General features: G+C 36.8%; 2 protein-coding genes across 2 annotated transcripts in view; both read left to right on the forward strand.

The window, feature by feature from the left end:
* Positions 1-779: 779 nt before the first annotated feature.
* LOC140926991 (glycine receptor subunit alpha-2-like) lies at positions 780-5,297 on the forward strand. The gene is made up of 9 exons (XM_073376691.1): positions 780-853; positions 1,624-1,700; positions 2,046-2,113; positions 2,351-2,568; positions 2,886-2,968; positions 3,345-3,485; positions 3,763-4,085; positions 4,740-4,886; positions 5,106-5,297. The coding sequence occupies exons 1-9, from the start codon at positions 780-782 to the stop codon at positions 5,295-5,297; spliced, it is 1,323 nt and encodes a 440-aa protein (XP_073232792.1).
* A 1,246-nt stretch (positions 5,298-6,543) lies between these two features.
* LOC140927101 (chondroitin sulfate ABC exolyase-like) overlaps positions 6,544-14,694 on the forward strand; it is a 19,000-nt gene continuing 10,849 nt past the window's right edge. The window contains exons 1-4 of the mRNA XM_073376790.1: positions 6,544-7,039; positions 11,303-11,383; positions 11,543-11,691; positions 12,237-12,386. Of these exons, the coding sequence (XP_073232891.1) occupies positions 6,544-7,039; positions 11,303-11,383; positions 11,543-11,691; positions 12,237-12,386 (876 nt within the window). The remainder of the gene's footprint in view (positions 7,040-11,302; positions 11,384-11,542; positions 11,692-12,236; positions 12,387-14,694) is intronic.

Here is a 14,694-nt window from a genome sequence, read left to right on the forward strand (position 1 = left end):
TTTATATACGGTACATAAAACCGGCGCAATGATCATGGTAAAACAAAAAAACTGAAATGAATAAATAATATGGTTACATCTACGTTCATGCTTATTAGGAACTGATAATGAAATAAACTCAATGCAAATGTATTTCAGCTCGGTGCAGCGTTAGTTGTTGAAAGGTATAGATAATGTATCTTCTGTTATAGAAAAAAAATACGCCTAATGGTTTAGTATCATCTTTGCGATTACTGATTGGTTAACAGAACGTATAATGTTGGAATTTTAAACGTCTTCTGTTTGATGTGAGTTTTTCGTTTTTTTTTTTAAAACAGCTTTGCTATCAGATTGCGGGGTCAATTTTATCGCCAGGGAAAACTTGTACGGCAACAAAGGGAAATGAATTACTGAGTAGCTCATGGATTATTTATGAGCCGTAAGTAAGTGACCCTATCTTTCTCAATCCTTGTGCTTGTTATTGGGAGCTCTTCAGCTTTTCATACAATTTTAATTAATTGACAATAACATTTAGTGAACTCGCACAAATATTTACGCAAAAAGAGTGTGAAGTACTTTACTTACCAAACTTTATCAAATCCACAACTTTTTCCGAAAGACTTTCTGTCTTGTAGAGCGTTTTAATGTTCGCTGGATAAAAATTATAGGAGTCTATGGCGGCAATTTTAATTAAGTGCAAAGCCTGTTGAATCTTCCATCTAAAGTAAATTGTTAATATTTAATTACGATTTAAAAACGTTCGTCAACTAAGAGTACACCATTCAGTTCAAGTCAGTAACATGACCTGTAAAGGTGTTCTTCATGTAGTGTTTTTCTTTCTTTTTGCGGAACGAGTAAATTCACTGCAGGACAGGTATTGCGTTTTTGTCTTTATCATGTAGTTGTTGTACTCAGTCTAAAGCCATCTTAGTTTGAGTTAGAGGTTTTTTCAGAGGTTTCAGGAGAGCCCTGTACTTTACAATGGTTATTTTCAGTTAACTTTAAAGGAAAAGCATTCCGGCTTTCTTCTCCGCACAACCACGACTTGGCATAACTGTATACTGTTAGTAGCAGAAAAACAGAGAGAACGATCGACCAGTTGACCGATCAACTATTCCACGGTCTACTTTTGTGGTGCTTACGTGTGGTTCGGAAGAAAAACATCCTTAGGAAAGATTACGTCAACCTACGTCACAGAGACACCCAAAACAGATCAGACTGTAATTCTCGTAATAGAAATTTTAAAAATTCTGGTTTCGATTCCTGATCCCAGTCAGAAAGACTCCTGCACAAACCTAGCCCCGAGATGATTTCGAAGGAAATGGGCGTCGGGTGATTAAATCTACAGCAAGTATCTAAGTCAATTACATTCAGAATTAACGAGTGCCATTCGACAACTGTATCATACCCTTCCCTCTAGGTGAGAGACTAATAACCGACTCACAGACTAACTGACTCACAGGTTACTGAACTGACCGACAGATGTTGGACTGTTTTTAATTTGAGCGTGGTACATTCGATTTCAAGACCCCTCGTTTATAATAGTGTTCTTTTGAATGTCTTCTCTAAGCTTTCTAAAACAGCAGCTAAATTTGTCCTTTATCCCGGCAGTGAAAGTTACTTAACGTGATGTTATTTTTACAGGGAGAAAGTTGAAAATCTTCTGAAATTTCTGCTAAAAGAAGAAAACTATGACTCCAGGATCAGACCTGATTATAATGGTAGGCATGCGCAGTAAGAGCAATTTTCCAGGCGGCATGTCTTTCAGTACCGATGCAACTTCAGAAAACAAAAGCCTACAACTTCGTTTAGTTTTTCGGATGTAAATGCGATTTTTTTGGTCCTTTTTCCTCGAGAATTATTTCTTTTTTCCTCAGTTTAGTTTAATATAAAGGCCGACAACGGCAGACTTAAGCTTCGACGGGTAGCTCATGTACAATTCTGTGGTATTTCTTTGTGGAACGAGATTTCTCTATTTCGTACCGCCTTGCTCTAAATGGAATAGCTGCATCTTGTTTTTCGTACCTCTGTCGTGTTTAACTTGTTTTCTTTTGACTTTTATCCAGGGGGACCTGTTGTTGTTACCGTTGGTTTTTTTCTGATGTCTATCAACGCCATTAACGTTATGGATATGGTTTGTATAAAATAGCACTTATTAGTTTATATAAAACACATTTAAAGATTGTTAAAAAATTCTGATTCCAAATCGTCAAGCGTTGATTAAGAAGAAGTAACTGATAAAACATGAGCAACCGCTACGGACCCGTACGAAGTCTGAGGACTCCGTTTGAACTCCGACTACGCGGTTACTATGAAGGTTTTTTAAAAGCCAATGGCACTGGTTAACAATATGTTTGTGTCCTTCTTTCAGGATTTTACATTGGATTTGTTCTTGAGGCAGCAGTGGGTGGACAAGAGGCTTGATCACGGCACTAATGAAACATTTTACCTCAGTAATCACGTGGTTAACTATATTTGGGTGCCTGACTCCTATTTTGTAAACGCCAAAGATGGTGAAATGCATGACGTCACAAGTAGTAATGTGATGGTCATGCTGGCCCCAGGAGGCCTGGTAAAATACAATGCACGGTACGAGAAAACAGGTGCCTACTACCCTAAGGATAATGATTCCTTCTAGTGATCGGTGTTTATCCGCGAAGTACACAAAACAAATCGATAGGATTTTTCACTTACAATATCTAAAAGGCTTTGGAATATGCAACGCGAATTGCAAGCATTATTCCGAAAGCCCGCCGGTTATTTTTTCATGTTTTCTCTGCTTGTAAACATGAAAAAATAAGCTACTTGTGGGTAGCTACATGTGCTAAATGTGTATTTCAGTGACTAACTTTAACTCTTGCACTTTAATACAAAGCAACAGTATCAATATTTTATTGTTATTTCAGAATCACTGTTAAAGCTTATTGTCCGATGAATTTGGAAGATTTTCCGATGGACAAGCAAAGATGTCCTATTACGATTGAAAGCTGTAAGTCAGGTGTATCGTATATACCACATGAACACTAACTGACGGACACACTTTTCCAAATATTTTCCATAACTCTGAACTCTGATGTGAGCCTCGATCCGACAAGGTGTTCATTTGTTTTCTCTATTTCTTTTGCCATTTAAAGAAAGAGTGATTGTTTTTCAAGAAAAATTGACTGAGCAGCTTGTTCAATGCTTTAACAAGCAACTGAGCATCGCTTTGTTATTCAGATTCATTTTTCAACGGGATTTTTCTGTTGGTGTTTTGGACTTTTACCGTAAAGAATATGATAAATACTGCAGGGCTATTCGGTTCCCCAGTGGAGTATTTAACCAGTACAGATAGTTAATAAAACATTATCATCTTGTTGTTTTAGATGGCTACAGCGACGCTCATATCACTTTTAAGTGGGAGACATCAAATGGCATGGAGTTTGTAGCCAGTAATCTACAAATGCACCCTCAGTACGTTCTCACTGGTATGGAGTTATCACAGTCCTTTACGGCTTATGTTGCAGGCGAGTAAATTTTACTGTCCTTATTTTTTAATCCGAGTTTCTTGCGAAGTCGTATTTGCATTATGGTAATGTCATATCAAACATGAACAATTGCTTTTAAACACCGGGAAAAAGATGAAAAAAAGGGGAACACAGCAATTTTTATTTCAAAGGTTTGTTGAATAAAACAGAGTGTTTTACAGCTTTTGATTTTTGGAGAAAAACCAATTGAAGACGAAACTATATAATTTTGGCAACAATTAATCCAAATTAATCTTGGCTTGGTTTCTTTTCCTAGCCAACTGGACTGGAGTTACAGCAACATTCATTTTTGAAAGGATTTACAGTTATTTTATCTACAATGTGTACGGACCTTCGGTGATTGTTGTCATTATTTCCTGGGTTGGTTTTGTTATACCACGTGATACACCAGCAGCTCGCGTGACACTAGCAGTCACGGCAGTACTGACAATTGTAACCATCCTGACCATACTGAACAGCTCTATCGCCAAGGTACGTCACGCCAATTTCTATACGACGTATTGCTTGGCGAATGTCCTCGCTACCATCTTTAGCTTGAGCTTCAACATACAAAACCAACCGGCCTATAATATGCGTCTGGTTAAATTATTTATGTATGACTCTGCTCACAATTCAACAGCGCCACAAAAAAATTCCGCTTGGGAGATATAAATGTCTTCTTTGGAATAATTTTGCTGCCATTATAGGTTAAAGTGCTTCTAGATATTTCTAACACTAGAAAACCATGCACAGAATAGTGACCGCTCCTTGTATAGTAACCGCGCCTTGTATCGGCTCAGTCAATGCGTAAACACTGTCTTTCCCTAAAGAGACACCCTACCCAAGTGACCTCGCTTTTCAAAATATTACTTTATCGAGACATTTAGATCCAGAATAATAATTTAAAGTAATAATTATAGCTCCAATAATTGAAAATTGGATGTTAAACCCTGAAATAACACAAGGCCACGAATTTCAAATTTCACAATTTTTTCTTTTGCCCTAGCCTGAATTTCATCCGATTACTTTGAGTCATTATTAACTCCCTCAATTGCTGAGAGGAGAAAACGACTCGAAGCAATTGGATGAAATTCTGGCTATTCCCCCCCCCCCCCCCTCTTTACGTACTTTTGGAGGCATATATAATACACAGCTGTTCAAACAACAACTAGTTTTGTAACGTAAGAATAATTTTCTTCTCAGCACAGAGGTGATTTGAAGGGTATGATTTCTATTTTTCTCATTTTTTTAAAGGTAAACTACATAAAAAAGATAGATGTATATCTTGTTTGCTGTTTCTTATTTGTGTTTGCATCCTTGATGGAGTACTCAATAATCTTACTACTATCTTCGCGAATGAAGAAGATGCAGCAGAAGAGACCACACAAGGAAGCTGAGGAGGTATATAAGTTGTCATTGTTTTATCGGCTAATTATACTCTTTTCAGAGACGTTGATGAACTAGTAGAAATTAACAATCAACGGTAGATTTCAAAATCCTCAAGAACGTTTGTGCCTTTGTTACTTTCGACGCTTGACCTAATTTCGTCCGGAGAAATCCTCCTGCATGTTTATGATCATAATACAGGACTTATGAGTTTCGTTTTTTTTTTCTCAACAGGAAAAAGAGGATCTTGAAAGTAACTCTTTTTCAGGCTATCCGATTGTCCAACTTAAAGCGGTCACCGCCGACCTTAAAAGCCGTGTTTACACCACGTCCTTTATTTCTTCTCTTGATGATTATTCAGTTTATCTCTTTCCCGCAGGATTTGCCATTTTTAATTTTGCTTACTGGCTGAACACATTTAAATGAACTTGATACTGGAATGTGATTAAAGGCAAACGTCCCGAGTTCGTGCGACGGACTAAAGCAGTTGGAGGTATCCACAATTACAAGACCTGGTTGTTGTTCCCTGAGTGGTAGTCAATAGTACTAATCTAGTTTAACTGGGGCAGGGAATGGGTGTAGTCACACTTCAGTGCGGAGTGATGCCGCTCCTACAAGCACAAAGTAAAATGCGCTATTTTTGGCGCAAATTACGTCAATTTCCGAAAGGATACGTTTGAGCAACAACAGTTATTGGAGCTTTTTGAAAACACCAAGATTAAGGTCCAATGGTAGTTTATATATTAAATAACAGTCTTGTGTAATAACTCAAATAGGTATAGATGGGAGCAGGTCATTGCTCCACTGTTGGGTTCAATACTTTGTGCTATTGGCCCAACACGTACAATGTATTAAACGAACAATATTAATTAATAAAACAACTACAAGACATAACAAATAGGCGCCTATCTATCCAGCTCTGCACGGGCCTACTACTCAAGCGAGGGCCGGAATAAATAAAAGACAAAGCAGGTTTTTTCATGATCAGGCCTTTATAAACAGATCGCGGTTCTAGCCATTGTAAAGGAACTCTAATATACACGTCAAAACGTTTGATAGAAATTACTCCTTCTTATGTAAAAAATCAAGTTATTTTAAATTCCCCTTTATGAATAGTGAACTCTTAAAATACGTGGAATTAACCTGTCACGATTTAAAACGTGGAAAAGAAATTGGCTTTCCGACAGATTGTGATTAATGGATTAACTTAAGGAAAAGAGGTATTAAATATAAGCGAACATATGAAGATAATAAAGACTTTCATTGACTACATTATGCACTGTCTTCATTGTCTTACTTATCTCCCATGAGAAAATAAAAACGAATTACTTAAATAGATCAACCAAACAAACTTATGATCTACTCCACGGAGCAGAAAGGTTGATTTGTACCAAAAATTACGGTGTTTATTTTTCTTTTGGAGTTATGTCTACTTCTCATTTACAAAGTTGGGCTTGATTAAGAGACGTGTTTTAAACTGCTGATGATATTTTAGCGGAAACTCTTTATTGTAACTGTGGACACGGTGACCCAAGCAGCACAATGGATATGTTAACGGGTTGATAAATACGTATCAAAACCAAGACGCACGTTCAGCTGTCTTAGTACGGTAAAATAGTGTTGCTATAAAAGCCAACGGAATTGTTATCTAAAACTGGACCGAATATAAAACATGAAAACTCCACGAGCCCGTAAAGGGCGCAGTAAACATGGGCGAAAACTTGGCAAAGTAACCTTGGATACCGAAAAAAGCCTTAATGATAGCTTCGGTGAAGAACTCAAAGAAATTCCGGGACATTTTATGTACAATGAAGAAAACGACGCAATCCAGCAGGTCTTAAAGCTGCCTGATATTTCTGTAAGTGATGGAACTGAACATAAGGAAGCTAACAAGCGTGATTTAAGTTTGCCACCTATCAGCGGCGAAGACAAAAGCACTAATGAACATAGAAAACAAACCGGTGGTCACACAAAACTACCTAAGATTAACACAGAACCACGAAATAGTGGCTCTGTTATGAGGTCCGCCTCATGGCTGGAGAAGCAGGACATGTCGACCATTAGTTGGAAGAAAGCTTTGGATGTTTTGGATGACAAAACTCGAGACTATCCAGCAAAACAGCACAAACGGCCAAGAAACGATGTAGAATATCATAAGAGAGAAACAGGCAAATGAATTGTACCGTATTCGATCAGTTAATCAAATTTAATTTGCGCACTGATTTCAAGTAAAATATTATTTATGGATATGGTGTGAGGAGGTTTATACGTATGAATTCAGCCATCAATGTCCTGTGTATCTTGTTGTAAATATTCATTATATCAAGGCGTCTCGTCATTTTAAATTCTATTTCATGGAGATATTAAATACATTTTAATTTTAAAAGAATTGATTGTGGATATCATTTAATTTGTCTTTATTTATAGACGAAATGGCAAAGGTTTGTAGTTGTAAATGCTCCTAAAAGACTACAAACTTCTGATAACCCGCCATAAGGACCAATGTTAGCAGCTTCAAATCTGAGCTTAGTTCCAAATCATCATGACCGAATAACAGGTTATTTGGTTTCCTGTATGAAAAACTGTCTAAAACTTTCTCTCAATCTTAGCAACATTATGATAACTCCGCCAGTTAAAGGAGCTTTTGTCGCCTTCATCATAAACTAGAAAATCTTTTCGATTTTTTCTGGTCACTACTATAGAATAACTAAATGGGGAAGATACAAATTCGATGTTGAGTTTACCAGTCAATAGACAAGTACTATACCGCCCCCCAAACACCCACAAAATACTCTCGGACGGAGAATTTACTTTGCTAGCCTGAATTAACACAATGGGAGTTTACTTGTGGGAGTGAAATAGAGTTTTGGCCATTTAGTAAAGTAGCGTTAAAATAGTTCTTCCTCTTAGAACTCAAAGCAACAAACTGGCAAAAATCGTATGACTCGAGAATGGTTCATCTTCGTGACCTCTACAACAACATACTTCATCAATAAACTATTCAGAAAAAATTGTCTTCTAAAAATTTCCTTTCATCAACAAATAACATGCGTGGAGGACTGATTTGCATTGTACTTATGTAAAAGGATGATTGCGAAGTAAATCGTGGGAAAACCTCGAAACCTAATATCAAGGACTTCCTATGCCTGCCTTTAGACACTGGTAATTTTTCCGTTTGTTTTTCTTTAGACGTAGAAGTCTACGGCAAAAATTTCGGAATCAAATACAAAATATTAAAAGGGTCTAATTGACGACTCAAATCGCAGGGTATTTTCTCTGCAAAAATACACATCAGCAGCTGTAGTGTCGCTTGTTCCTTTCAATGCACTCATGATATTGCCCCAGATATCCATGCAGAGTATTAGAATTGACAAAGCTGGAAGAGTAGGAAGGTATGTGGGTAGCAGCTGTAAATAGTACGGAACAGCTGTTAACTGTACACTGAGCCATTTGGTCATTTGGGGCCTCCGACTAGTTGGAACTGTTCTTGACCCTGTTAAGTTTGATTCAGCTAATTTTTTGCTTCAAGCATTTTCTCGATCCCGCTAGCATAAGTGCAATAAACAAAGGACTTCTTATCATTATTGTTACGTTACTCAGTATCAGAACCGGAAAACATTAATGTGATCATACAATGAAACTGGGATCGAACTAAAAACGTGGGTGGCATGACGGCTCACTAGACTCCGCGAAAACAAAACGAAACGCAGGATCAAAGTTTCTCTTTTGAGGATTAATCGTGATAAGAAGCAATCAATAAGTATTACTTATAAAGAAAATCTCCAGATATTAAGCTGAGACCCAGTTGATTTCACTGCCTCCGTGTCATATATTGGCAAAGGTAGATCCGCTATTGGTTTGATAAAGTTTGTTCCAGCTGTAGTTGGGTAAATAAGAACGTTAACTATGTTGTCATATTATGGAGTAAGGAGTCACTGTATTTCCGCATCACCTTACCAGTCAGTACAAATATACAGGGTTATAAATAAAGTGCACAATACAGAACAATTACTGCAGCTACAGAATACACTGAGCCTATAGATTGGATGAACACTCGTGGTAAGTTCACTACATAAATTGTGCTACATCTTTCGCTACATATCTACATTTGTCAAGTTTCAAATTCAAAGAGAAATTTAGGTACGTAGTTACGGAGACTAAATCTAACCAGCTAATTCTCTTATTTACGGAAAAATCCTTTGTTTTAAAGTGTCATTTTACTTATACCACGCATGTACCAATTCACCTCGCTTTGAATGTCATGCTCAGTAATCTTTTCACCTTGCACTGAAATTTATAAACCAAAGGTACAAAAAACGGAGCAAGTCAATAAAGGTTTTCTAAACAGTGGCTCGTCATTTAATCAAAATTTGACAGGGGATCTGAGTGAGTTTCGCCCGTCTGCGACTAATGAACTTAAAATAAAATCGGACTGAAAACATTCACCGTCTCATCACGCTGCAATACCGGCTTTGGAAGCACCTGTTACGAGGCTTTGTAGTACAATTTTGGATTAAGATTTTTGAAATTCGCATAAGTTGTACAGCGTTATTAGTTAAAATGACTGCAGGCCTTTACTCATCACACGGTTTGATTGATACTCCGACGTACAGAAAGACCGGTTAAAAACTACTCTCTTATAAAATAAATCAAATTATTTTATCAAATGGCTTTAAATAGCAAAAATAACTACAAAGAGCAAACCAGAAAATGTTTTACTATACTTCATCTTTGTTCCTTTCCAAGGAAAGTCATAAGTCAATTATTAATGAAATATTTGGTTTATTTAATAAAGCAAGTTTTATGAATGGAGCCACAGGCAGCGTGGTCGAGCACCTCTGAATTAAACCCGCAAGTTCATCTCTCTATGATTACAAAGAAACCGAACTAGTTCGCCTGCTGTCACTTGAAATAACTCTGTTTAGTTAAACTTCGAAATTTCAATGAATTCGCTTAGTTAGCTGCCGAGTGGTGTATCTCATAACAGCTCATGAACAACTATCTATTTCAGTTTAGCGCATTAAAAGATGTATCGACCAGAAACAATAGTGAACCTCTCATCCAGTGACGTCATGGTCACCAATCATGGTTTCTTTTTTTTGGTGCATTGGATTCTGGTCTCGCATCACGGGGCAAGTCTGTGATGCGGGAGATCATGAATACCAATCTAACCAAAAAGACTGGTACAAATGTTCAACCAATCAGCTTGCTACAGGGCTTTTTAAGGAATTTCTTGCTCTATGGCACCTGTTTAGTCTACAAAATCTAAAAAGTATGAGCTCATTAAAATTTTACTCTCTTGTCAAAATGATTTTTAGAAATAAGTATTTACTGAGAATTGCTATGACAACTCTATCCTCTTATGAACTGTATTACTTAAGAGATTTGATTTTTGGATAAAATAAGTCCGTTACTTTTGCTCCCTGGATTTGTATTGTTTTTGAGCTTAAAACCAATAAGAAGTTCCAACGGACAAATGTGAAGGCTATGTGCGTATGTCCCAATGATTTCACCCCACGACAGAATAATCAACCGATTAATAAGCGTCTACTAAAGCGAAACCAGAGTTACTTGATCAGTCAGTAATGCGTCAATATAAATACAAGTGTAGAGAAGAGATGTTCAGTTCAATTTTTTTCCTGAGGAAATTGGACATAACAGGGCTGGGCGAAGATTCCAGGTAAAATAGTCAACTGTTGTACGACGTTTTTATAAGAAATAGAATCCAAGTCTGGCTTAATACAGACCCACGGGTACACAACTGCCACGTTAAAAAAATTAGGATTCTAGGATTAAATCAAAAGGTAACTTTAAATAAAATAGCTTTTGTCCGCATTGTTTAAAAAAAATACGTACGTCGTTGCATGTTTAGGAAAAAAAGGGTATTGAATATGGAATAGACGGTAAACGGACGAGGATGGGGTAGACGTTGTTTCTTATTCTCAAGCATTGAATAGGTTCCATCTTATTCTGGTTTTCTAGATAGAATGTTGATTATTGGTAAGTTCCTAAAAAACCCTGACGTATTACAACTAGTCCGTGTTTATTTACGCAATTTTAAAAATACTCATTATCAGGGAAGTGTATGTTACTGACTGTCCGCAATCTAGAAACTTTACAATTCCATTACTGTAGCCGATAGGCTTATTTGAAAAGCACGCCATCCTCTTTCGCGGATTTGCTTATTTATTCATTTTATTCCCTCCACCATAAATTATTTTGCCCATACAAAAGAAAACGCACGCTCTGGAAACCGTTTTGTGACCATTTTCTCTGACCAAGTTTTGAATTTTATCACCGCACGCGTGAAACTTTCTCGGATATGTCGCACGATGTTGACTGGTGTTCAGACTTCTTCGTACGGCTATGTTTGGAAAGCCGCTTCTCTATCGATAACCTAATTCTAAAGTAAGTCTGTTTTACTGCAACAGGTGAAATGGAACAGTTAAAGCAACATTCTGTGGTAGTCTTCATTGCGTTTTTCTTGCGAAATATTTATGCTACGAGAACAGGTAACGCCTCTTTTTTTTTTTTTTCTTTTAGTTTGTTAACCATTATTCCTTTCGCCAGAAGTTCATCAGTCACTCTTTAGCTTCCATCGGTATTAAAAGCTTCTATGTTATTAAAGGTGTAGTCCCTTATACATCAGATCTCACCATTTTATTCTGCAGTTTATACATTTGAGAATGCTGATCACGTTATGGCCTTTAGTGCTTCATCATCATCCACATTGGAACGTTCTTCAACTCATTATAAGGACGGTACACATTCTATGAAGTGGACATGGACTAGTGGCAATGAATTCACACATACAATTTCTGTAAGTCTAAGTATCTTTTTGTCTAAGATGGAAATTCGTCAACGTTTGGTATCAGTAAGTTAAAAGACTTTTAATTTTACTGAAACAATTCGGTCTTACCAGTTGCGAAACAGAAAAGTTTACCACCTAGACTTGCAACATAAAAATACAGTACTCAATGAAACCTTGGCACTCAACTATTCAAACGTTTTTTTTAACAAGTTGAATGAAAGTACATAGGTACAATCATAGCGTTTGATGAAAAGATAATAATGAACTACAGTACTCCAACGGTGTAGAATTTTCAATTGTGGTGCAGTTTTATCTTTGGTTTGTTTTCAAGCCTTCGTTGAACCACAGCATACGTATATGGTCGTGCAAATAGAGCTATTTGTTTACAACCAAAAACTGTTGCCCAACTGAAATGTTTAAGTTTCTTTTGCACTTTCTAACAAATTCATGATTAATATTTTCCTGCCATTGAATAAAATCTGATGGCCCCTTTTGTCCATTCTGACATGAGAGTTTTGTTACATCGTGACATGATTTTCGCTTCTTTTGAACAGCCGGCGATTAGTGGATCAGAGGGTAAAGCAGGTGGAATTAAACTGTGGCTTTACAATCCTCATAAACGGACAGCAGGAGAGCATCTGACGGTCTCCTTTTCAAACTCAGCTCAAACCGTTTCACAATTCAATATCACCCTTAACTTCAAGGTATAAATAAATTTATCGTTTACGCTAATATTATGATAATTTTTATTATTATAAAAATAAAATATAATTTAATCTTTAATGAGGGAGCCAACTTCACTGACTAAGTGGTCTACAGAGAGGTCCTCTTTATATAAGACAGAAATATTAAGCTAAAAAATAATAAGTTACTAATATAGAAATTAGAGCCTTAAAGAACCTATATATTACAATATAAAAAGCATTGTAACACAGGATTAAAGTATGAGTGCAATGCAAAAATTCTATAATAAGGGATAGAAGTACGAATAAAAAATTTAGCTTCAGGTAAGCCGCGCTTAAAAGCTGCCTCAAAGAAAGGTCTAAAGCGTTCCAATTATCTGCAGCAAAGTTTAATGTAGTCCAATGTCCCACATTCTAGAAACGGAAGATTTACTGATATCATGCTTAGATCTAGTATTAACAGCTAAATCAATAGTCTCAGATAAGGGGATACTTGTAAAAAAGCTAGTGACATCATAGGAGACTAAAAACATATCACTAAAATCAATATTTTGAATTTCGCTTAACTTAAGAATAAAGGTCTGTTGGATTCTAATGTCTATCGTGACATTTATCCCACTGGATCCCAACCAGTGAGGTTATATGGTCTAAATTACATAAAGTCAAAGATCCCAAGGTAACTACACCTCCCTTTAGACCTATTGTCTCTTCCCTAGCTGGCACTTATAATTACAACTTAGCCAAATACCTTTGTTCTCTACTGAAACCTCACATATCCTCAAGGTTTTGTGCTACAGATACCTTTTCTTCCGTGAGAGCAATTCAAGATATTGATTTCAGTGATCTGTTTTTAGTCTCCTATGATGTCACTAGCCTTTTTACAAACATCCCCGTATCTGAGACTATTGATTTAGCTGGTAATACCTTAACTGGCAGTGTCACAGGTCCCGACCTCAAACTTGATAGATCTAGTATTATAATTATGAAAACTACATTGACCCGAATGCATGTACTTGTAAGTAAAAATATGGCGCTGCTGGGCCTTCTGGCGCTGTAAAGGCTTTCAACGGAGTCTCCCAAAAGAGGCGCTAGAGGAAAGATCTTAAATTGATCGCGCAGCCTTATTGTGGAGAACTTGCAATTCAGCCATAAGAGTAATGTTACCCCTGTCTCCCCAAATTACATCACCGAAGTCGAAAAAGGGTAAAAAAAGAGCTGAAGCACATAATCCTAGCACCTTGCGGTAGACAGGACTTCGGCGCATATATTCAACGTATTCATCCCATGTAAGGTTCTTATTAATAACTAATTCCAAGTATGGAAATGACTGAATTTGTCATAATGTTTACTGCCAGCGAAAATAGTAATGGAGTCTATTGTACTAAGCCTTGCGTGGCTGCCTACTAACATAAAATGTGACATTTTGGTGTTAAGAGCAAGTTGATTAAGTTTCATCCAGTCACAAACGCAGTCGCAGTCGCATCAGGCTCAACTTTGATTCAATTTCTGAATTAAGTTTTGAGAAGAAATATAAAACGGTGTCATCAGCATACATGGTAATGGTACAGAAGTCGAATAATATATAATATATATATATATATATTATATATATATATTAAAATGAACAAAAAAAATCTACGTATATAGCTTCCCTTATCCTAGGAGTGTTCAATGCATAAAAATATGTAGAGCGTAATACAAATGGAAAGGATAGAAGTTAACGGAGTTGTAACTCGGAGTTTCACGCTCGATGATCTGATGATCGCTTAGTGCGTGAAACTCCGAGTTACAACTCCATTAACTTCTATCCTTTCCATTTGTATTATATATATCATAAACATTAGCGGGCCCAGGATAGAGCCCTATGCAACTCGGACAGATAAGGCAGAGAGAAGGGAGAAACCAGGACCGGACATTTCTGGGGTGACGTCAGCTTGAGCAGATAGTGATACATTAGGAAAGTTTTCGGCGAATCTTTGACCGATGCTTACAAAAAAGCAGTTTAAAGCGTTGGCATTAGAATAGTTGGAGGTTAAAACAACTCCATCAGAACAAATATTTGTGATATTACCAGAGATCTTAGACGAGGGTAAAGTCTTTTTGAGCGCCTTCCAAAATTCCTTTTCATTTCCTTGACTTTCTTGAATGCTGAGGGAATTAGGGACAAATCTGCTGTAATGGATTTGACTACCTCGAAAATCAATCATTTTTCAAAGGGAGGGTGCTGTTGTAAGCTGTGTCCAAAAATATTTATTTATATATTTAGTTCTAAGAATCTTTTTGGCCGATAACACAAAGTAGTGTTCGAAATGTATGATAGATAGAATAA

The sequence above is a fragment of the Porites lutea genome, chromosome 1 (genome assembly GCF_958299795.1).
Source record: "Porites lutea chromosome 1, jaPorLute2.1, whole genome shotgun sequence".
Taxonomy (NCBI): domain Eukaryota; kingdom Metazoa; phylum Cnidaria; class Anthozoa; order Scleractinia; family Poritidae; genus Porites; species Porites lutea.